This window comes from Tiliqua scincoides, chromosome 1 (genome assembly GCF_035046505.1).
Source record: "Tiliqua scincoides isolate rTilSci1 chromosome 1, rTilSci1.hap2, whole genome shotgun sequence".
Lineage (NCBI taxonomy): Eukaryota > Metazoa > Chordata > Lepidosauria > Squamata > Scincidae > Tiliqua > Tiliqua scincoides.
The window spans coordinates 311,643,031-311,666,959 of NC_089821.1; the positions used below are offsets into that span (position 1 = coordinate 311,643,031).

The 23,929-nt window shown below is 46.5% G+C and overlaps 1 protein-coding gene across 1 annotated transcript; it reads right to left on the reverse strand.

Annotated features, from left to right (window-relative positions):
- Positions 1 to 628: 628 nt before the first annotated feature.
- On the reverse strand, positions 629 to 22,559 carry MIS18BP1 (MIS18 binding protein 1). Its single transcript, XM_066630322.1, has 16 exons — positions 22,001 to 22,559; positions 21,254 to 21,379; positions 18,439 to 18,914; positions 17,327 to 17,409; positions 15,983 to 16,113; positions 14,032 to 14,122; positions 12,944 to 13,104; positions 11,612 to 11,778; positions 11,008 to 11,101; positions 9,113 to 10,010; positions 8,297 to 8,466; positions 6,870 to 7,018; positions 3,666 to 3,808; positions 3,048 to 3,132; positions 1,757 to 1,817; positions 629 to 1,020 (listed from the first exon to the last, which is right to left on the reverse strand). Exons 1-16 carry the CDS (start codon positions 22,557 to 22,559, stop codon positions 944 to 946), a joined length of 3,471 nt encoding a protein of 1,156 aa, XP_066486419.1. The 3' UTR covers positions 629 to 943.
- Between the last annotated feature and the right edge of the window lie 1,370 nt (positions 22,560 to 23,929).

Genomic DNA, 23,929 nt, shown 5'->3' on the forward strand with positions numbered 1-23,929 from the left:
TTTGTGGAAGTTTTTTTTCCTCTGGAAAATGGGTCCAAATGGCTCTTTGAGTGTTTAAGGTTGCCGACCCCTGACCTAAGCCAATGAGACACAGCGATGATTGCATTGAAGAACCAGTGTTGGGCTTTCCCCAAAAGGCTTCCTTGCCACCACCACAAGCAAAATACCTGGTCTGGGTCATGCTTGCCTGGCCTGCACCCAGCATCAACTACATAAAACAAACTTCTCAGGCCACAGAGGTCTCTGGAAATGGAACATTCAAATGGTGAAAGTTGCTGTTATCAGAAGAGGCAGCAGAACTTTGGAGGACACTGTCCTCTTACAGGATAGGAAGGGACCTGAAATACGCAGCTTGGCCTGAAGTAGCAGTCCCAGTTCATTCCTTTTACTCAAGTTCTTGAACAAGGTCTGTCACTCACATGGCATCTGCTTGTCTACTGAACCCACCAAACTGTGCAATAAACAGAAAGGTATCAAACATTGAAAAAGTACAGAGAAAGCAAGTTTAATACAAAAATACATTTGTTCTTTGTATAGAAAATTCAGAGATCCTCCAATATTTATAATCACTGCTTTTGAAGGTTTATTGTACAGTTACATGAAAACATTATTTTGCTTCTAAAGACCACACCACCTTCCCCAGCTAATGCCCGTGCCCCCTTCCCACAGAAAAATAGGGATGGGACCAAGGGAGGCCACAAGCAACAGGGGCAGACACCTGTATTTTGAACTTTTGCCGTACACCTTGAAATGCTGAACTGGGGTGCAATACAGCCCATTTTCATGACTGAACTGGAGGATCAGAACTGAAAGCCATGCACACAACCATCATTGTTCATTAAAAAACAGACAAGAAATCAGACTGGCTCCAAGAACAGGGGCTCTCTGGAGAGCTGCATTTTGGCAGAGAAAAGCAGGGCAACAAGGTGCACCCTTTGGCCGGCTAACTAGAAAAATAAAAGTCGTCTTCTTCATCCGACTGTGCCCCTTGGAAGAGTGGACCAGCAGCACTCAAGGCACCTGTGGCAGGGAGATGCAGAGTCTGGGTTACTGGGATAGGGTAGCAGAGGGGTACCTACAAAGGCTTCTATGTGAGGCTGGCAGTCATCAGGGCTTATCAGACATTGCTGTAGTTCTTATGTGGGCAAGATTTATTGCAAATGTTAAATGAAACTAGATCTGAATTCAAATCTGTATTTTAGACAAAGCAAATCCCTTGAGAAAACATGCTTGGAAAGAGGACAATCCCACTAAAATACAATCCTTGCTTATTTTGTCAGCAAAGTCTTACAGGATGAACTTACTGGTCAGCCCCACCTCTAGTCCTGGGATTGAGCAGGCCAAGAGAAAAGTCTCCAGGGTGCTGACCAGACCCTACTGAGCACACTGCCCTGCTCAGGCTTTCTTCAATGCACATTTCTTCTGCTGATCAGCTCAGACTCGCAGCTCTTCCCAGTGGGCTGCTGCTTTGTATTTTACCTTCCTCCGTAATCAAGCCCACTTCTCTATTACAGTAGCTCTCAAAGAGGAGAAAACCACACAAGGTTGCAGCAACTTCCTTACCGAGATGAGACTGAACACCAGATCTTAGGATCACACACCATTGCATGTCCCTGCCTGAAATCGCTCTTCCAGCTGAGGCTTCTCAGGAGTGCATGCTTCCTGCCTCAGTACCAACCCAACCCTGGCCAGGAGGGCACTGAAAAAGCACACAAACTGATCTTTAGAGAGACATGATGCAGGGCACAAAGCTCACCTTCATTAAAAGCAAAGATATTCATTTTTCGAGAGGTGGGAGTTGTAAATGTGGTTCCAACCTGATGGGAAAGTTAAAAAAAATTAGTCCAGCCCACAGAAGCTGATGAGATAATTGTTCAGTAATTATGTGGCCCGCAGAGCAAGTAAGAAGGCACACCTGAGTGTTGTGAACCCCCAAAGTCACATTAAAACCAAATGTACCCTGATCTTCTCTGTCAGGATGCAATGACCACTGACATGGGAATCAACAATACCATTTTCCAAGTGTGCAGATTGAAGCACTACAGGGAAGCCTCTGATAGCCTGATCTCCTTGTTCTGTGTCTGCTTCAGAAAAACTGAAAGAGGACAATTTTTTTTGTCCTCTTTTTTTGCCCTTTTTTTAAGCTGACCCTCCGAAGACAAGCATTTGAGGGCCCAAAACACCCTGGATATTTCCTACATCTGACCAGTGAAACCACAGGAGCAGCCATGTGTTATAGTGGATCAGCACTGGACTGCGATTCTCATGGAGGTTTGTCTCCCTTTTACCCATCTCTCAGATTCTTTGTCTGATGACTTTGAGGAAGCAACTAAAGATACTTTTCTTTAGGCTTCTGGTGGCATTTGATCGATGCATGCAGCTGGTGTGGTCCTGATACCGCTAGCATCTCATTTTGCACTGATGTATTTTATGCTGTTAGCCACTTCACAAGTCCTTGTGGAAGGCAGGATGTACACATCTCAAATAAATACAGGTGTGTGCCACTTAACAACCACTCGCTTAACAACTGACCACATGTATGATGGTGGTCAAAGTACAATAAAGATGCTCTTAATGAGGCAATCCCATCTCCCATAGCCTGCAGCAGAGTGTCTGTTTACACAACAGAGAGGCTCTTAACGCAAAGAGGCGGCAATCTATCTCCAGTAGTCTGTGCAGCCAGCTAGTGTCTGGCAGGGAGTGTCTGTTTATACAGCAAAGGCAATATATTGGACTGAATGTTCACTTAATGATCTGATCAGAGGACATATCCCCATTGTTAAATGACACACACTTGTACATGGGACCAGGAAGACCCAGATTCAAAACTCTGGCACCTGTCTCCTAGTATGACTTCAAGCTAGTCACTGTCTCTCAGCTTCAACAACTCTGAAAAGGAGGTCATGAGGGTAAAATGGGTACAGAGAGGAAAGGGGGGAGACCAGTTAGTACACCTGCCTGAGCTCCTTGGGAGAAACCACAGGGTAAAAACTGGTGTGCAGGCACTGAACTTGCCCATGGATTTCAGAAGTAGGGAAATGCATTACCTCTTTCTTCTTTACATTGTGCCACGTGTGCTCTTTCCCCTTCATGTTCTTTTGCATTTGATAGACTTGCTTGTCATAGTCTTTCCTAGAATAAAATTTTTTGTGAGACCCTTCCTAGACTGATCAGGCATGTGGGGTGGGCAACTCATTCATACATAGGGGAAATCACAATAGCCTTGACCAGGCCAGCAGCACAAGGACAAGCCCCCCCTTCCCCCTTTTTAGGACAAGCCCCCCCTTCCCCCACCAGTTGTGGCAGCAGCAGGAAATTAAGAGGGGAAGTGGCTAAGGGAGACTGGGGATTCCTGCTCCCTGGCTGCCTCCCCCGAGTCCTGCGATTTCTCTCCACTTTTTAAGTTGCTTCCTGATCAGCCCTGTGACCCCTCTTCCCCAGTTCCCTCACATTTCCTGGCCCTGTTTGCCTTTCATCTTCACAACCCTCAGCAGCACTTTTGGACTATAAATTTCTTGAAGGACTAAACTTGGATTTGGCTTTCAAACTCCTAGCTGTGTTTGGGAGTGTGATGACTGCTGGAAAAGGACAGGGGGTGCACTTTGATGTGGACCAGAATAATGCCTTCTTGCCAGAATCCCAGGAGAAGCCCCTGCAATGCCCACCTGTCCATGGACTCCAACATGCCAGGGCTGACGTGCTCACACTGGGGAGTCTTCATCCATGGGAAGACAGCAGAGGAGGGAGTGATGGGGCGACTCTCTTTGAGCTGAAAGATATCTTCTTCATCTGGCTTGAACTGTGGCAACTACAAATCACATCCTTGTTACTCCCAGAAGAACCAGCTACTTTCCCTGTTGGCCCAAAGGGCACTTGCACCCACTCCCCAACCAAAAGCAGGTTCTTTCCAGCCATCCATAGTCTAGTGTGCTTCTGGCACTGATTGGTTGAGAGCTGACAGAAGAAAGTTTCCAGCTCAGTTTGCAGGACAGGAGACTGGCACTGAAATCTCACATAGATCCTTCAGACATAAAGAGCCGTATGGGTAGGCTGTTCTGCCAGATTCCCAGTCCAAGCTCTGCCTGGAGAATTATGCCCACTTTAAGCAAATTAGCTCCCCTTCTTTCCCCCAACAAATGACCCTGGTTCTGCCCTGTAGTCCTGCTGGACCCCACCACCAGGGTAGCTCGCCTGTTTAACCTACAGAGGTCCTCCTTCCTGCCAGCAGCCTCCCGCCACTACAGCAGCCCCTTGGTCCTCAGCAGGTCTTGGGCACAGCAGCCAAACACCAGTCTTAGTGTCTCCAGTAGTTTCTGCTCCAGCAGCTTCCAAAATCCATTCACACATCAGTCCATCAGCAGTCCATTAGCCATCAATTCCTCAGTCCATTAATTCCATCTGTCCTTCCTCAAGCTTTCCTCCTTCTGCTACCCACACCAAACTCTCCCCTCAGCAGGTGCTTTTATGCCTGAGGGCACTATTGCCTTCAAGTGGCTGCAGCTGTGCAGCACACTCTGCTGGATGCCCAGGCCTTACCCTTAAAGGGGCCACTGCTGATACCACATCTACCTCCTTGCCAGATCTTCCATGATTCCAATACATAGGCTTAGGACTGGACACTTAGTGAGAGGAGGGTTTAGGTTGCTGGAAACCCCAAAGGACACAAAGTCCGGAAGCTGGAAGGACAATGGACTGGAGAATAGGAAACAAAGGAAGAGAAAGGTGAAGTTCTCAGAAACCCAAGGAAGAAGGGACTGAAGAAGAGGGGGACTGTGGCAAAGACTCACAGAAACAGGGGCCACAGCAGTTGCATTGTATTGGCGAGGATGAAGAGGGTTCCAGGAAGGCTGAACCACACTTAGGAAATGCCAATCTGCACAAGCCACATAAGAACAGCCCCATAAGAACATAAGAACTCATAAGAACAAAAGAACAGCCCCACTGGATCAGGCCATAGGCCCATCTAGTCCAGCTTCCTGTATCTCACAGCGGCCCACCAAATGTCCCAGGGAGCACACCTGATAACAAGAGACCTGCATACTGGTGCCCTCCCTTGCACTGGCCTTCTGACATAGCCCATTTCTAAAATCAGGAGGTTACACATACACATCATGGCTTGTAACCCATAATGGATTTTTCCTCCAGAAACTTGTCCAATCCCCTTTTAAAGGCGTCCAGGCTAGATGCCGTCACCACATCCTGTGGCAAGGAGTTCCACAGACCGAAAACACGCTGAGTAAAGAAATATTTTCTTTTGTCTGTCCTAACCCTCCCAACACTCAATTTTAGTGGATGTCCCCTGGTTCTGGTGTTATGTGAGAGTCTAAAGAGCATATCTCTATCCACTTTATCCTTCCCATGCATAATTTTGTATGTCTCAATCATGCCCCCCCTCAAGCATCTCTTTTCTAGGCTGGAGAGGCCCAAATGCCATAGCCTTTCCTTATAAGGAAGTTGCCCCAGCCCCGTAATCATCTTAGTCGCTCTGTTTTGCACCTTTTCCCTCTCCACTATGTCCTTTTTGGGATGTGGCGACCAGAACTGGACGCAATACTCCAGGTGTGGCCTTACCATCAATTTGCACAATGGCATTATAACATTAGCCGTTTTGTTCTCAATACCTTTTCTAATGATCCCAAGCATAGAATTGGCCTTCTTTACTGCCGCCGCACAGTGAGTGGACACTTTCATCAACCTGTCCACCACCACCCCAAGATCTCTCTCCTGATCTGTCACAGACAGCTCAGAACTCATCAGCCTATATGTGAAGTTTTGATTTTTTGCTCCAATGTACATGACTTTACACTTACTGACATTGAAGCGCATCTGCCATTTTGCTGCCCATTCTGCCAGTTTGGAGAAATCTTTCTGGAGCTCCTCACAATCACCTCTGGTCTTCACCACTCGGAAAAGTTTGGTTTCTCCTGCAAACTTAGCCACCTCACTGCTCAATTCTGTCTCCAGGTCATTTATGAACAAGTTGAAGAGCACCGGTCCCAGGACAGATCCTTGGGGCACACTGCTTTTCACCTCTCTCCACTGTGAAAATTGCCCATTGACACCCACTCTCTGTTTCCTGGTCTTCAGCCAGGTCTCAATCCAGGCGAGGACGTGCCCTCTAATTCCCTGACTGTGGAGTTTTTTCAGGTGAACAAAGTCCTCCTTCAACACACAGCTATGTGGCCAGGATACCAGAGGGCACCCAAAAATCCTCGGAAGCATCTAAAGCAGCTGTCTCCAAACTGGAGACCACTGCGCAACAAAAACTCCCTCCCTGTTCTGAGCAGTGCTTACCATTCCACTGCTCTGCTGCTTCGTTCGTCACCCCATCTCGGGATAGGAATGCTCTGGGCAGTCACATCTATGGTCTGGACATCCTGGCGCAAAGCCTGTTCGGACGAGGGCTATAGACACGACTGACCAGAGCATCCCTATGTACAAATGGATGACGAATGAAGCGGCAGAGCAGTGGAAAAATGAATGCTGCTCATGAAGGGGAGGGATTTGGGCCAATGTTGGATCCGGCCTATGGGCCAGGGTTTGAGGAGCCCTGATCTAAAGTAGCATTAGGGGCCTACAGATTTTGGACAGCCTGGATAGTTGACATTTCTGCTCACTAATGGACCTGCCCAGGAGAAGCAGGGTCTCACCACAGACACTACCCTGAGCTACAGAGAGTATCTGAAGCCCAGGATGGAGGCTGGGGACAAGCCCTCTCCCCAGCTCAGGAGGGTGGCTTGTTGCCTTTTCATACTAAGCTCCTGATGTGCTTCTCAAACAGTCAAGGGGATCTGTGGGCCTTGAGTAGCAGATCACTGAGAGAAATGGCAGCCTCTTGATCTGTTGCTCATGGCAGGCTCCACCCTTACTTTTGTGTTCCTGTTCTGCAAGGGGGTTGCAGTAAAGATGTCATCGTGGTTGTCCTTGGGCATCTGTTCGAGGAAGTCCCTCATCTGCTGTTTTCTTTTCAGGGTTCCCACCTTTGCGACAATTGCCACTGGCTGCTTTGTCTCTCCTTCTGCCAAAAAGCACGACACACAGACAAAGAGGTCAGCTACACAGGTCAACTCAGAGATTCACTTTTGCAAGGAAGACTCCTACAGCCCAAGCAGTGGCGTCACTAGGATTCGCGTCACCCGCTGCAGGAGGCCTGCGCGTCACCCCATGCAGTGGACCGGGCAACACCCCAGGTGTTGGGTGTGGTGATGTACCATCACCCCACCCCCACTGGTTTTTTGGCTGTACCTTTCGATAGAACACAGATATTTCAATGTGGTTTGTTTCACTGCATTCTGCATGAAATTACGCATTGATTGATATATAACATGATGGGATTATTCCTCCAAACTCTGATTTTAGTGATTTTGAGAACTTGTAGAGTCACACACACCCCCTGTGTCAACTTACTAACACCTCATTGCAGCAGTTCTCAAACTTTTAGCACCTGGACCCACTTTTTAGAATGACAATCTGTCCAGGACCCATTGCAAGTGATGTCATGGCCAGAAGTGACATCATCAAGCAAATTAAAATAAATAATTATAAATAATTAAATTAAAATAAAAGAAATCATTAAATAAGGGGGAGCCAGTCCTGTTCCATCAAGTGAATTTTCTCTGTAGCCTGCCTGCAATAACACCCCCCCCAAAGGATCAGCGAGATTTCCAGCCCTCCCCAGTGCCCAGTTTGAAGTCCTTCTATTTCAAGCAGATCAAGATAAAGACCTCCCTTGCTTTACAAATGCAAAATAGAACATTCACCTTATCAGTTCAAGCCTCTTCTTTTTTGTCTTTTTTAGTGGGGGGGGGGGAGCTGCCTTCTGGAGCATTTGTTGCACTCCAGCTCAATTGGATCGGGACCATTCTGGTGTCCTCACATTCCCCTTTGCCTGGCCTGACTACCAGCCAAGGCACGTCTGCCTACCTGCGAGTAAACGTGACGTGAGGGTGCTTTGCTTTCCATAGGGTTGGGAGGGAGGGACCTCCTTGGGTGATTTTGGGGGTTGCATTCATTGGATCAGGACCATTCTGACATTGGACTCCTTTCAGCTTGCCCTTTCCAAAGGCCTATGGCAAGTACACCTACTCATGAGTAAATGTGGCCACGTAGCTTCGTTTCGCTTTCCATAGGGCTCAATACACTTGCAGCTAGGAGGGAGGGATCTCCTTCTCGGGTGTTTTTGGGGGCTATATTCATTGGATAGGGACCATTCCAGTGTCTTTGGATTCCTCTCAGTCTGCCCTTTCCGACAGACTATGGCAAGTACGCCTACTTGAGCACAAGGCCGGTTTCTTACCTCTTTCGTCTTTTTTCCCAGACTTGGTGGTCCTTTTGAGGGCCCTTGGCTTTCTGCCTTCCTGCTCTGCCAGGCACCTCTGCTGGCATTCCTCAGGAGATCGTGTCTCCACAGCTGTTGCCACGTCCACCCAGAAGCCACTCTTGTGTTTAGGAAGAGAAGCCACAGCCCTGCAAAGCACGAGGGATTTAAGGAAGCTCAAGTACATCAGGATTGCTTGATCGTGTATCGCTGGCATGTCAGGTGTTGTACAGAACTGAAGTGGCAGAACGCCTGGACTGGGGCTTATTTATTTTCCACACTTTTATATCACCCTCCCTACCTCCAAGGAGCTCAGGGTGGTGAATATGGTTCATTCCCGCCTTTTGTCCCAACAACCCTGTGGGTTAGGTTAGGCTAAGAGATAGTGACTGGTCCAGGGCACCCAAGAAGCTTCATGGCTGAGCAGGGATATGAACCCAGATCTTCTCCCAACCCAGCTCCTGAACCATGGCTGGCTCTTTACATCCTGGCTTAGCTGAACCATAATGAAAGGAGAAGGAATCAGGAATTTGCTGTGAAGCAGAAGGATGACAAGAGGCAGAGTAGAAAGCATTATGACTGAGGCATATTTTTCACAGGACTGCCAAGGGAAGGAGCAAAGTACAGCTTATGAAGGACTTTGCAGCTTTACATAAAAGCTAACTAGTAACACACAGAGAGGGTCTCTGTGCTTCTTGCGGTACAGGTACCCCATGTCAGTTCTGCACAGTATCTCCAAGGCCTCCACCCCACCACACTGAGAAAGAGGCCTTGCAGCTGCCAAGCCCCACTTGCCTGTGTAGTTTCTGCAGCTCCTGATCCGTCCAGTCTGCGCTGATGTCTTGACAGGAATCCAAGGCTGTCCATCCTCTGCTCTTGCCAGAGCTCTTTCCTGCCAAGGACCTGGCACTGCTGGAAACACCATCCTCGGCTCTTTGGGGCACTGCTTTCAACCTTATTCCTGTTGCTGGAGACTCTTCAGTGCTTGTTTCACTTTCCAAATCGGAGTCGTCAATGCACTTTTGGAGTTTTTGGTTTCCCCTGAGTGGCCCATGTCTATTCCACCTCGCATGCCCAGGACAGCCAGTAGCCAGCCTCAGAGAAGAGGAATTCCCAGCGGTCAGCTCCTCCAACTTGCCGTTCTGGCCAGAGTAAGCCCCCCTTGCCTGTGTGCTGCAAGGAGTTGGGGCTGAAGGATTCCCCATCCCCCTGGGCTCAGAAGACTGCTTCCCCACATCATTTTGTTTCCTCTTGGTTGCCCCTCTCTTGAAAGAGGACTGTGTTTTCCTCTTGATATGTGGGACATCTTCACTCAGTTCTTCATCAGTGCCGGGAAAACTTTCCACGATGCCCTTGCTTTGGCCAACTTGTTTCAGTGACCTTAAGGAGTATTTGAAATATGCAGGCTCTCTGTCAGGAAAGCTTGATCTATGCCCGTTTATTTTTCTTCTCTGCTTTGGGATGCTCTGCTCAGCCTGCTTTTGGCCAAGCTGGCTCTTATATTTGGAGTTCTTTTCACACAGTTTTTTACGGTTCAGTGGTGTCAAGGTCACAACAGCCTGTTTCCGGCAAATATCATCAATGACCAATTCATTTTCACTTTCTTCAGGGTCCGACACAAAACGCCGGGGCTTTCTTCCATCTCCAGGTTCAATTTCCCTTCTGATACTCTCAGTTCTCTTACTGGTCGTTCCTACATAAGAACATAAGAACAGCCCCACGGGATCAGGCCATAGGCCCATCTAGTCCAGCTTCCTGTACCTCACAGCGGCCCACCAAATGCCCCAGGGAGCACACCAGATAACAAGAGACCTCATCCTGGTGCCCTCCCTACGGAAAATAAAGTTCCTTTATAGACTTCTATAATATCAGTTTTGGAAAGGGACACAGGAAATCTTGGTCCAAACTCTAGGAAACAGAAACTAAGCTATACGCCTATCACACAGCGGATATTTCTGTTCAAAAACAGAGAAAGATCTGCACTGAGGAGCAACCAATAAAAGTATTGGCAATCTTCAGTCTTGAAAGACTATGGTATCGTGCTCTGAATGGTGGTTCTGGAACAGTGTCTAGTGTGGCTGAAAAGGCCAATGCGGGAGTGACAATTCCTTCCACACCAGGAGCAAGTGCAGTCTGTCCCTGGTCTGTCTCCCTGGCTATGGGCCTTCCTTCTTTGCCTCAACCAATAAAAGCTGAGCCAAGAATTGGGGATCTGGCTTTTGGGAGCCCAGCTGTTTGCCTCTCCATGGCTCCAGAGCAGAGACAAAGGACAACAAGATCCCTGACAGTTCCCCTATTAAAAAATTCAGACTAGGAAAATACCCAGTCTTGTCCCCAAACAAGGAGTGACAGCAGTTTCTTAAATATGGAACATTGGAAAAGGACTGGGGGGGAAATGAGAACTAAATGCCATCAAGTCCACTGTTAAATAGAGCAACACACCTCCCCCCAAACCAGATTACAAGTGTGACACACCTACAGATTAAGTAGTTCGTCTTGAGATTTAGTCAAAGGCAAGTCACATACTGCAGGGAAGGCAAACATGCAAACACCCCTTGCCCACATCCTCCTCCTCTTGACTCCACAACAGCACAGAGGCACCAAGTACAAGCAAAACCTGCCCTCCCAATGAGCTTCAATGCCACATATTTTGAAGTAACAACTTTAAGGGCACAGTAAAGAATCTTTACCTTTTAGTGGAGTAGAAAGTCTTTCTTCCCCAGTCTTATTTTGCTTTAGAGAGCTGGCATTCAGTCTGCCCTGAGGCCGTGAGCTGCTCACTGACTTGAAAAACAAAGAGACAAACATAAGCAAACACAGCTGTGGATTTCTAAAGACTGCAGGCTGCACTTTTAGCAGTGCCGAGAAGCGGTTCTTTAAATCCATACACGGATAATAAATAACACTGCTCAGCCATCCCTCTGCAAGGCTCAAGTCACTAAGTTTAAAAATGGTGATGGGATACAGACTGTGCCACAACATGAGACAGTTCAGACAAATGTTCCTGCAGGATACGGCAGCAAGACCCATTCCCAGGACCAGAGGAACCCACTTATTTCTGGAAGCAGATATGAAGCAACGAGGCCAGTATTTCCCACACACACACACACACACACACACACACACATTAGCAAGAGTCAGAAAGCATAACCAGCACACTCTAATTTGCTCCAAGCCATTCAATCTGTCAAAAGTTCAAAACCCAAGGAAATAACCTCAAGGTGCCACTGTTGTGCCACAGGCCCACCTCTGTTCATTCCAGGAAAAAAATGTATGTCGAGAAAACAATCTTACAGGAGTCAAGTAGTTGGTGCCCCCTTTTGTGATGGTGACATCCAGTGCCTGATCCACAAGCATCCGTTCGCCACACCAGTACTGCATCCGGGGCTTCACACGCCGGCCGCTACGGGTGAAACTGGCACCAGAGTTGTTCTGCAAACAGCAAGTCCCCGGCTGCGATCCTATCAAGAGGGAAAAACTTCCTTTGTTTCCTTCTGCAATGGGCAGCAGCTTTTGCCTCCACATAACAAGCGCCACTAATAACTCACTCACTGCCCAAGACTCTCGTGTCTGCTGGACGAGATGAAACATTTACTCTTTCCCAATTAAGCCTGTATCATGAGAAGTTCCTTTCTAAAACCCCAGTCAACCACCTGATTTGATGACTGAAGATGACTTCAGTATCACAGCAAAGTCAGCAGCTCAAGCGGAGGGGTCTGAGAAATCAACATGGCTACAATGGGCTTCATTAAAAGTGAGCAGTGATGTGAAAAGGAAAAATCTGCTTCTTGAACTAAGCCAAGGAGACAATTCATTGAGGAGAACCATCTCTGTCTTAGCCCCACAGCGCGCACACACGGCTGCACAGCACAAACTGGCCATGTCTGCATTTGGGCTGGGCCAACCTGGAAGTGCCCCATTCAGAAAGAGGTCAAGAGAGACCAGCTCCATAGTCAGGGGTGCAAAGAGACACAGGCTGTGTTCTTTTTTTTAGCTAGAAAAATATCAGGGAGTGCCATTGCCGCATGCTTCCAGCACAGCTATCTTAAAAACAATAAAATGGCAACCCCTCATTGAAATCAATTTCATGGAGGTTGCCATGTTGTCACCATACACTGCATATACCATGGAGGCTGCCATGTTTCTGGCAGGTTCCTGTGTGTGTTTTAATTGAAAATAGGTGGAAGTGACATAAGCATGGTGGTGGCCATCTTTTCTAGCTCCAAGCCCAAGTAGGAAAAATTCTAGTGTGGCTAGTACGGTAGAACCTAAAAAGAGAATGTGACCCAAGCGTGCTGGAAGCTAAAAAAGAACGCAGCCACAGACAGCTCACATCCCCTGGAGCAGGGTTTGAAAGGATATGTTCAGAGCCCACATCTTCTGTTGTCTGGTCGGCAGCAATCAAGCGACAAGGAGGAAAGTGGTACCAGGAGGGTGCTGAAGGTCCCCACTGATACCTGCTGAAGCTGAGAAGCGGCAGGTCTGGCGTCCCTTTGCAGCTTTAAAATGAAATGAAAAACGCAGCCAAGGTAATGAGCACTTGTCAGCGAGCACTGCCTGTTAGAGAGAGCTGAAGCATGACTGCAACCCTCCAAGGCTGGGTGATGGAAGGACAAACAGACCCACCCTGTTGTTCAGGACTGGGCAATGCCAATACTTCATAAGTGACGTTTTCAGCTCTGGATTTCCTTCCCACATCTTTGGGAAACTCTGCCAGGCCATCAGTCTCCACTGAAGCTTTTGTTCCTTTGCTGTCCTTGCTTGAGTGGGAGGCTCCTTCCTCTCTCCTAGCATTCGCAGAAGTTCAGGTGAAAAGAAGAGTTAGTCACATCTGTCCACAAAATTCATTGTTCAATGAACTCAAAACACACTTGCGACAGATCGAGAGAGATCGAGAGATGCCACCGATCCTGCAGGTGCAGAAGGGGCGCCCTTTGCCTCATTCCCTGGAGCTGCAAGGCTCGGCTACTCAAACTGCCTGAACAAAGTTTGTTTCTCCTTTCCAGAGAGGCATGCAGAAGGGCCCAGGAGGAACAGCTCTCAGGGAAGAGACTGGAACAGAGAGGAGCAATCAAATAAAAGCTGCACACACTTATTCTGGCTGTTGAGATAAAAAGGGAGGCTGGAAGTCAAGAGCACAGGAAGCCTCACTGTGCGGAACAGGGTTTAGATCTGAAGGCTGCTGAATCAGGCTGAGGCACAGCAACAGGTCAAGTTGCCTTCTCCCAAGTCAAGCTGATGGGCCATCCTGCTCCTATCACTTCCAGCAGCTCCTCATTGTTTCAGTCAGGGAAGGGTCTTTTCCAACCCTGCATGGGTATGCCAGGGATTGAACCAGTGGCCTCCTCCTGCACACAAGGCACAGAGGCTGGCAAAGGCCACAGAGCTACAGCTCCACCGTACAAGGGGGAAGGATGTTGGTGCTGGCTTCTATTGGGGCGGGATACAAGATGATGGGGGGCGGGATGAAATTGGGGGTGGTGGAAGTGAGCCATAGGGGGTGACCAGGGAAAGAAGCACCTCCGTGCTCATTTTAAAGGAAGCGGTCACTACCAGGGACCATACATAAACACACAATGATGCAGATATACTTTGCTAAGCCTTTTTCAGCTTCTCCCCCCAACCAACCAAAGAATAAGCAACAATGGTGAACAGTCACCTCTTTGTGACAGTGCTCTACAAAGATGCAAATAAATGATTTTAGCTGCAGTTACCTCCTCAGAGAACGAAGTAATTCATCAACATGCTTTTTCCAGTTTTTTGGAATTCCATTTCCGAACCTCTTTATGAACATAGCAGATATTCCTGTTTAAAACAAGATGCAGAATTTGGACAGTTGTGATGTTTGAGAGGGTGTGCTTTCTAAGTTCACTTTTCACCAGAAGTTTTGAGGACGAGCATAATATAGAAAATCTTAATTTTCTAACAACGTAATCTTATGCATTAAGAACAATGGGACTTCCTCACAGGAAAGGATTGCTACCTAGGAGTCCCACTGAGCACACAAGTTGGTTGTTGGCCCACCAGCAGTGACAAGGCACCCTGGTAAACAGGCGAGTTAAGTATCTGTGCCAGGAGAAAGCAAGTAATGGCAATTATTTAATTATTTTGAAGAGTTAATGAGAGAACAGCAAGGAGGGTCAGTGATTGTTGTGTGTGAATTCTGCAAGAATTTGCAGCTTTTCAGCACTGCTGTTGTGATTTAGGCTCAACTAGGCTGCAGTAAAGTTTGAAGTGGGGAAGTGCTGGTTTTGCCCTTGGCTTGGGACCAGGGTATTTGAGGGACCACCTTCTTCCATATATTCCTATCCCTTATATTCATCCTCTAAGGTCATCAGAGGGGGCCTTCTAATTGTGCTGCCATTAACAGAGGTGAAGGGAATGGCAGCAAGAAACAGGGCCTTCTCAGTGATGGTGCCCCATTTGTAGAATTCCCTCTCCCTGGAATTAAGAATGGCTTCCTCCTTGGAGTCCCTTCAGTGGGGTCTTAAGACCTTTATATTTAGGGAAGCATTTGATTGCTGACAGCAGGGGCTGGCAACTTTTAATGAAATGTAATTTTCATTGTGATCCAATGGATTCTGTTATGTTTAATTGTTTTTATGTTTTAATATTTTAGTATTGCTTTATCCATAATTGTACTGACTTCATTTTACATTTTATTTCATTGTACTGACTTACACTTTACTTCATTGTACTGACTGCCTCGAGTGTAGTAGAAAGGTGGGGTTATAAATTCTTTAAATAAATAAATAAAAATGGGTAAATTCATGTTCAGGTGAATTCTACAATGAAAAGTCCTCCTGTTAGTCAGCTTCAATGAGTGATTGCTGGTTCTACCATGTTTCCCCAAAAATAAGACACTGTCTTACATTTTTTTTGGCTCAAAAAACACACTAGGTCTTATTTTTGGGGTAGGTCTTATTTTTTTTTTTTAATGTACAACAATCCATAGTCATTCATGTACAAAAATATACTGTACAAAAATTTCCGCTCAGCACCCAGGAGGATGCCTGCCTACTCAGAAGTCAGTCCCTTTATAGTTAATAGGACTTACTCCCTGGAAGGTGCGGAGAGGGTGTTCCCTAAGCACCCAGGAAGATCACTGCCTGCCTGTCTACTCAGAAGTCAGTCCCTTTATAGTTAATGGGACTGACTCCTTGGAAGGTGTGGAGAGCCTCAGAGCCCGGTAGGCAGGGTTGCCTCGCTTGCTGCTTCCCACCTCAGCTCCTCCTCAGCGCCCTCTGCCCAAGGCAGCACAGCAGGCACTTTCTAGGTGGCATGCGGGAGTGCAACATTCCCAGTCATGTTGTCTACCTGCCCCGCCCCGCCCTGGTCACAACTAGGTCTTATTTTTGGGGTAGGTCTTATATTTCAGCAATTCTCAAAAAACACACTAGGTCTTATTTTTGGGGAAACATGGTAGTTTCATGTTCACACGCCAGTTCATTTTATGTTAAAAATGGTTCCCAGTACAGATTCTGGAGAGATCCCACTTCTTACTTCCCTCCAGTGTGAGAATTATCCATTTATTCCTATTCACTGATCCAGCAGGGATCCCTGGAGATAGAGGTGCGTGTGTCTGGGTCATCCTCCCAAGAAAGCCACATGAATTCCATATTGCCCATACTACTTTTTCTTCACTGTAGTCTCAATTTTCCTTACCTTCTTTCTTCATGGCAGAAGCATCGATCTGTCCTTCCAACACATACACCTTTCCAGTCACTGTTCTAACTTGGTTGTGTGCCATTCGCTCCACAATTGCATTGCTATGCCAACAAATATCTTTCATGTCTCTAAAGTGAGAGAGGATGGAAAAAAGTATTCCAGGGTTAACTAGAGAACAGCTGGAGGAATGACCAAACACCTCTCTCAATATTCCTTTTCCTTGAGGCACAAGGCCCAGAAAAGGATCCAGTAGAGCTGGATGTCATGAACAATTCAGGGCAAGAGTTGTTCTAATGCAAATTGCATAGTATAAACACTAGTCTCATAAAAACCATCTGTTCTAATTTCATGTGCCTAGAAAGAAAATTCCAACAATATTTTATTAGATACTGGAATTTTCTTTATGGATGTGCAAAGTTAGACCAAATGATTTTTACATGACTGGTTTACTATCTGTGACTGGTTACTATCTAATTTGAAAAACGTTTTACCAAAGGAAAAAGAAAGTTGTTGTCATGCAACAGCAAATCACATTTTTGCTTCTGAAGTGCAAGCTGGCAAGTACAAAAGCCTTGGATAATGAGCTGTGCTAGAGGTGTCACAAGGGAAGAGGCAAGCAAAGGTTCTAGGTACAGCAAAGTTGTCTATCCTTAAATTCTCTGCCCTCTGGGAGGAGATCAGCCTCACTCTTCTTCTCCTGGGCTGTTCCTCACTGCCTACAGGAAACACCAGTCTACACACAAAATGTCGGCATGTACCTGAGATGGGGAGGCTCCACAGGTGTGGCAACACAAAGGATGACACCTATGCCTGGCTGACTCAAGGTGATGAAAGTCTTGATGGCTGCTGCTGCTGCTCCCCTCTCCAGTAAATCTTACTGGGTGACTGTGGTGAAGCTGAGGCAGCAGTAGATCATCAGCCTGAGGTCTATGGGTGGCTTACCAGGAGGACAGGACAAGAAACGGCAGCAGTGGGCAGCCTCCTCAGGCACTCCTGACACAGCATCAGGGCCCCCGAACATCTGGGAATTGTGACGGGACACCAGGGTAATATGGAGAACAGTCTGCTGCTCCTTCCCACCACCGCCCAGCTGGGTGAGAGTCCTCTTTCATGGCCACCACTATGACTTCAGGCAGCAGCATAAAGGAGGAGGCCTTGCGTCCACCTGCTGCCTGGTTCCTGTGGAGGTGAGGGCTCGCTGGCTTTCATTCCCTTTGCCAGGTCCCTCTAGAACCTTCTCCAACTCTCCAAATATGAAGACATCTCATTGCATTCAGCCCAAGAATGCAGCAAGGTGAAGAGACATTTTGACACAGTTGGGCAAAAGCTGAAGTCACTTGCCTCCGTATTCCTTCCACGCACACACCGGTGTTGTTGTTGATCACTTTGATTCTCCAACCACTGAGACAGATTTGCTGCTGTTCCTTTATAAGTCAAACCAGTAAAATAATTAGGGGTGACAATAATTTCAATCACCTCTACATACAGCGTTTGATCAACCAAAACCTGGCACCTGGGCTGAGCATGCAATTGCAAAAGCATGAACACCAAACAAATGATGGGACACCAAGGTCATATACCTAGGCACACACTATAAATATATACCATGATCCCTAACAGCCCAAGCCACAGAATTTCTACTGCTTGATTATGTAGCATAAGGCGGCATTTGGGGTGAATGTGTGGAATGTAATGCTGCATTTTGAGGTCACGGTAAGCAGGCAGAGGGCAAACTGGCATGCAGGCCCATTCATTCACTGAAGGTTTAGTACATGCAGTTTTGTGAACATCTACACAAGCCTGTGTCCTCACCATAAGCCTGAAGTCATGAGCATTTGTTTACTTGGCAGCACAGTACTGAAATTAGCAGGGACTTCATGATAGAGTAGAACCATGCCAAAACTAGCTGTTCAGAGGAACACAGGGTAGCGTCAGCTTCCAAACAAATCCCTCAGGGATCACCACCCAGAAGCCAGCCCCACAGCAGAATGTGACAAACCACTGTGCTTCCTGCAAGAAAGAATCCTTCCTGGATTCAACAAGAATCACATGGGTGGGAGGCTCAACTTATTGCCAGACCAGTCAAGGACCCACCAGTTTGTCTTAGGGCTCCTTAGTAGGATTTTCAGATCAGGAGGAAATACTACAGAATTGCCAATAACTGTCCTGCAGTAACTGGCCCCAAGCGATGAAGATAAGCAAAGTCTTGAATTTTAGAACTCCTTTAGGGTGAGGAAAGATCACCAGCATGCGACTAGGTGCATCATTCTGGCTGTGGCAGGGGCACAGCTGTCATGCACACAGCCGTCAGTGCCCCCCATCCTGAAATGCCGCTCTGCATTATAACCACTGCAAGCGTAGCTGACTCGCTGTCCATTCTAGCCATACACAATACACCAAGGAAGCCCTCCCCCCAATTTTAGTACAAGATGCCACCCTACCTCCTCAGTGGCTTCATTATTCCCCGTAGCGGCACGAGAAATTTTTAAGGGAACTTTGGAATTGGTCCCAGTTGGGTTTTGCTTCCTTGGTATATGGACTTTTGGAGTAGCAAATACAATATCGCACAAATGCTGAGACAGTCTTTGGGGTCCAATCTCCAATCCTTGCTGCCCTCTCTGGCCTGGTTTCTGGTTGCACTGGTACAATGCTTTTCCTTCCTGAGGAAGCTGCCCAGGTGCCACTTGTTCCATGGGTTCTCTAGATTTGGCAGGGCTGAAGCTTACGCCTGTGTCATCAACTGCAATGTTGAAAGTGTCATTGTCCAATTCAGCTGGTTCCACAATGAATGCATCATCTTGACTGACAACAGAGTTTGCACACTCTTCATCGAGATGGTTTAACTGTTCCTCTGAATCCAATGCTGTCAAAGAAGGTTTTGTTTCAGCTGAAGAAGGTAAACTTTCCATGATTTGGTAAGATGAAGAATCTGATACAGAGAACACAACAATGGTTCAACTGACAATTCAATATTATTTAGCATGCATTCCATAAAGTTCAAGTTCTATTTCATTTCATTTAATCAATACACGTGCCTCTCCAAAGAGACTGGAGGCATTTGCAATTCTGCTGTGAACTCCGCCATCCTATAAACTTTTGCTGGAGTACAGGAATGTATTTTGAAAGGAGCTGAAGTGTGCTTTGAAAAATTTTGTCAGCCTGTTACATATCTGCTAATAGACCCATCAAGGCAGGAATGTCCCATGCGGCACAGACCACCCCCTATCCACACCAACACACACATCCTGACAACACCTCACTAGGTTGTATCATAGTTGCAAAAAGGATGCTTGCATAATGTTCTGGGAGCCTGAACAAGAATGCACATACATGAGCACCAGAATGAAGTATCTTAACGGGAAAAAAACTGTACCCAAAGTTTGGGAAATGCTACAGTAGAGTAAATCCTCCAGGAACTGCCTCCATTAATTTAGAACCCCACTACTGTGAACATAGGCTGCAAGGCAGTAGAGTCCTGCGCCTGGCACTTACCCCAGAATGATCACTGCTGCCAGGCCTGTCGAAGCAAACGCAGACATTGCCAGTCAGGTCACTGTCACTGAGAACCCCTATTTGTTTTGGGGTGTCCCTGACACATATCTCTGTTTAAGGGTTAAGCCAGAAATCAGGGATGCGTGGTGGGTGGGGAGACAGGGGAGGCAGAGCCTCTCCACCAGAGTCCTTAGAAAAGTGCCACCACGTGTGAGGTGTGCAAGCACACACAACCCAAGTGCACAGCAGGTTGCAGAAGGATACTCTTTCCCTGTGCCTTGTTCCCCAATCCTTGGAAATGTTTTATGTTTCTTTCTTGAAAGGCAACTGTACTTATGCAGCTGTCTTATCTGGATCTGCAGTGTGCAACACAAATACTGGGACACTGCCGCTAGCAGAAAAGTTAAGGCCATTTGGGTCACAAAGTTGCTCCCCCAAATATTTTAAGAGGCAAGCCATGAAACAACTGAAGATGCTTGTGTGATTTCAGTTTTCAGCACTGGGGACCGAGTATTGTCAAACGGCTCTTGAGTGGAGACTTCAATCTATCTTAGTGCTTGACGGAAGGATGATTATACGCTGTATTATGAAAGAGAAGGGGGATTTCCAGCAACCACCTGTTAATCCAGGGCAGTGATGCCTAGTGCCAAGCACTCATTCCCTTCCTGTCCCCCACTCTTCCAATCAGTTTAACCTTCGGCTTGGTGGCACCAGACCTGGTAGATCTGTCTGCTGCCACCAGCCCAAGAGATCTGGCTCCCAGAGGGGTTCCTTGGGCAAAACCCCACCCCAAGAAGGCTGTGCAGGCTTGTTAAAATGCTATCACTCATTTATCATATCATCTATAACATTTCTATATGATATTTATATTTATCATATGCTATCAGCCAGCAATACCTGCAGAGTGGGGAGGCTGACAAAGCCACTGATTCCAGAACAGGAAGAGGTTTTAAGCAGAAAGGTTTTTATTTACGGGTAAGGGAAAAAACACAACTTAAACAGACTAGAGTTCTTGCAAATAAACATCCCCTGAATGGGGCTGGCTCAGCAGGCTGAGAGTCTGGGTCGCAACCTGGCCGAGCATAAGCTGAGCCAACTAAGAGCTCCCAGCTTCTGGATGGGAAGGACAAACTAACACAAACAAAACCTAAAGCATCTAAGCTGATCTTTGGTCCCTTCCTAGGGTTCTCTTTCCCTAGAAGCCTCCCTCTGCTTACCAGAGAGCCTTTTTTTGACCCGCTCACTCTCAAACATGCAGCAGAAGACAGAAAGACTCTCAGGCCTGGACCCTTCTTCAGGCTCCACCTCTCCAGCCCTCCAATTGGCTGGCTCCCCCTTTTGTATTTGAGGCACCTCAGACATTGGAGGGAAAATCCTCAACAGTAAACACAACTATTAATTCTTTCATCACAAGCTCAATATGTTTTGTGGATGTGGATGAATGACAATGAATACGGGGCAAATCTTTCATTGTAACATGTCAAAATATGTCTGAAAGCCATTAAGCAGGAACTTTGATCAGTGGCTTTCAGAGCCACCTGCTATGCACAGCAAAAGAGAAAAATAAATGCAATTGGAAATCTTTTGTGAAAGATGCATGCAACTTTGAGGGAGGGAAGGTCAAGTGGATCCCCTCCTTCCTAATCCAACCAGGTGTTCTTTTGTTGTAGCCTGAAGACTAAAAGAGAAAACATCCCTAGGACAACTAGATGAATGGACAGACAGACTCAGCTGGGGGGGGGGAGGCAGAAGTCCAGCACAGGTGGGTAGAAATACCTGTTTGCAATGGTTTCTGCTGCACCTTCTGTTTCATGCGTGAGAAGAACTTGTGAGGTGATTCCAAAACCATAGGGCCTGTTGCTGTCAAATGCACATTTTTGTTTGTTGCAATATAATTGGGCACTGAAATGGAAAAGACAACAGTTCTGTCAGGATTTCAAATCCAGCAACACACAGATCATAACAAGTAGATTCAAACCAGGGGTGGGCAAATTTTTAATTTTAGGGATCCTGAATGTTTCTGTAGGAGAGACAATTTAGCAGGTACAGCTTGTCATCTGAGATGACAAGTTGCACCTGCTGAAATTCCCTCTTCTATACAATTGTTAAAGGTCCAAGATCCCCAAAGTTGAAAGTTTGCCCACCCCTGATCTAAACAAACTCTGAACTAGACCATGAACTCCACAAGACTCCTGGGTTAAATGTACACAGTAATATACAGTCACAGGAGCAGGGTATTCTGAGGTATTATTCTGAGATATTCTAAATATTCTGAGGTAACCCAGGCTAAGCTTTCAAGAGATACTGGCTTTCCCTGAAACAGTCTGAAAAATGCTGGTGTACAAGTGGTGTGAAAACTTAGTTGGAGATCCCCCCCCCACTGTTATTGCACAACTGGGTTGTGCAGTGTATTTTCATGTGCTGACTGTAGCTGAAAGATGGAGAGTTATGCTTGCAACCATAACCCAAAGCACCCAAATGTGAACTTTCAGTTAAGCAACACTTTCTTTAGACATAACAAACCTCTGCCATTCTCAGCCTCTTCAAGAGGTTTCTCAGCTGGCCATTCCTTCTGCATATTGTTGTGTCTTCCCAATAGGGCTGGGTGTCTCTCAGGAGTGAGAATGTAATCGGTGGAGCTGTTTGTATCCAATAATTTCCTTTCTAATAGTTTATTCTCCTGTTTGGCAAGAGTTGCCTTGATCTTCATTCTTGAGAAGATCTTTGCTGGAGATTCGAGGGATAATGGTTCACAAGCTTTACGTTTTAGTAAACCGTTTCTTGTCAGTGGCAAAGCCTCATTTTTCAAGGAGGAAAGTGGTTCCAACTCTTCTTCACAAGCTGGCTTTATCTCGCTGACATTGAATGATTTTTTAGCATGAGTGTCACCAGTGATCAAAGTAGACTGGAAAATGTTCTCTCTTTTATTATCTCTTTCCAAACAAACTTTTTGGCAAGCAAGAACCATTGAAGGAAATTCAGCTTCTTTTACTGATGAAACAGAATGCCCTTGAAATTTCACAAAATCCTTCACAGGTGTACCTCCGGGTATGTTGCTTAGGAAAACAGATCTCAAGGGCATCTCTCCTCTTCTGTGAGAAGAAAGTGAAGATTTTGAAATCCCTTGTTCTTTTAAAGGTGTAGCAATCATCTTGATAAAAATAGTATTTTTGATCCAATAAAAATGTTCTAATTCATTAAGATCTCTTTATTTACTGTACATGTCTTTCTCCATTTTAAAAAAAAAAGGGATTGGGATCTGTCAGTGTCAACTATTTTTCTTCAAACTTAGCTAAAAGAAAAGAGGATTGTTATTTTTTTTCTGAATGGTGATATAAAGCAAGACAATATTTTCTGTACAACACACCAGCCAGATACATAACAGGAACCCATATATCAGAATTGTGACTGAAAAACATAAGAACTTTTACAAGATCTGATAACTGGTTAAAAGTTCCTCTGCAGAACCTGTCAGTCCTATAGAAGGTTGCCAATTTAAACCTGAAATTATGGGCACTCCAGACATTCATCCATAGACAGCCCAAACCTAAAATGTGCTAGTGCAACCAGGTCACATAGCTGGCATTGCATCCAATGCAGCTCAGGAAGTAGTAGGAGGGGTAAAAGGATCTACAGTCAGTTCTCTTTATGTGTGAATTCACTATCCGCAAATTTGCTTATCTGTGAGGGCAGAATTGCCACCTACCTCTCCTTATCTGTGACTGCTCTTGCTATCTGTGAATACTGTGCCAGTGCACTTGGGGCTGGTGTGGGGGCTCAGCACAGCTACAAGCAGGCAGACGGATGGGGGCAAGAGAGGTTGTAGGAGGAAAAGGAGAAAAGCCTCCTTGCAAGCAGTACCGAGCCAGTACAGCACAATGCCAGTACCGTGCAGGGAGGAGGAAGAGATGCCTATACAGTGTATGGCCAATGGGGGAGGGATTGTGGTAATGGCATTCCACCAATTACTCCTCATTTTTTTAGAAAGTTGTTGGAATCGGGCCAATTTTCTGCATCAAATGGGCATTGGTATTGACCCATGGAAAATTGGACATATTTATGTCCACTTCCAGACTTGCCCCACCACTTTGGACACTCCAGCAGAAACTTCACAATTCTGGAGATGATGAGAGGTTGATAATAAGAGGTCTCCAGAAGGCTACCTGAGGACTGCTCTGGGGCTGGGGCAATTTCAGGGATGGAGCCAAGAGACAGGTGGAGGAGGGATCAGTGATGATGAGAGGCTGATGATGATAGTGTGTAATTAAGAACATAAGAACAGCCCCACTGGATCAGGCCATAGGCCCATCTAGTCCAGCTTCCTGTATCTCACAGAGGCCCACCAAATGCCCCAAGGAGCACACCAGATAACAAGAGACCTCACCCTGGTGCCCTCCATTGCATCTGGCATTCTGACACAACCCATTTCTAAAATCAGGAGGTTGCAACTCC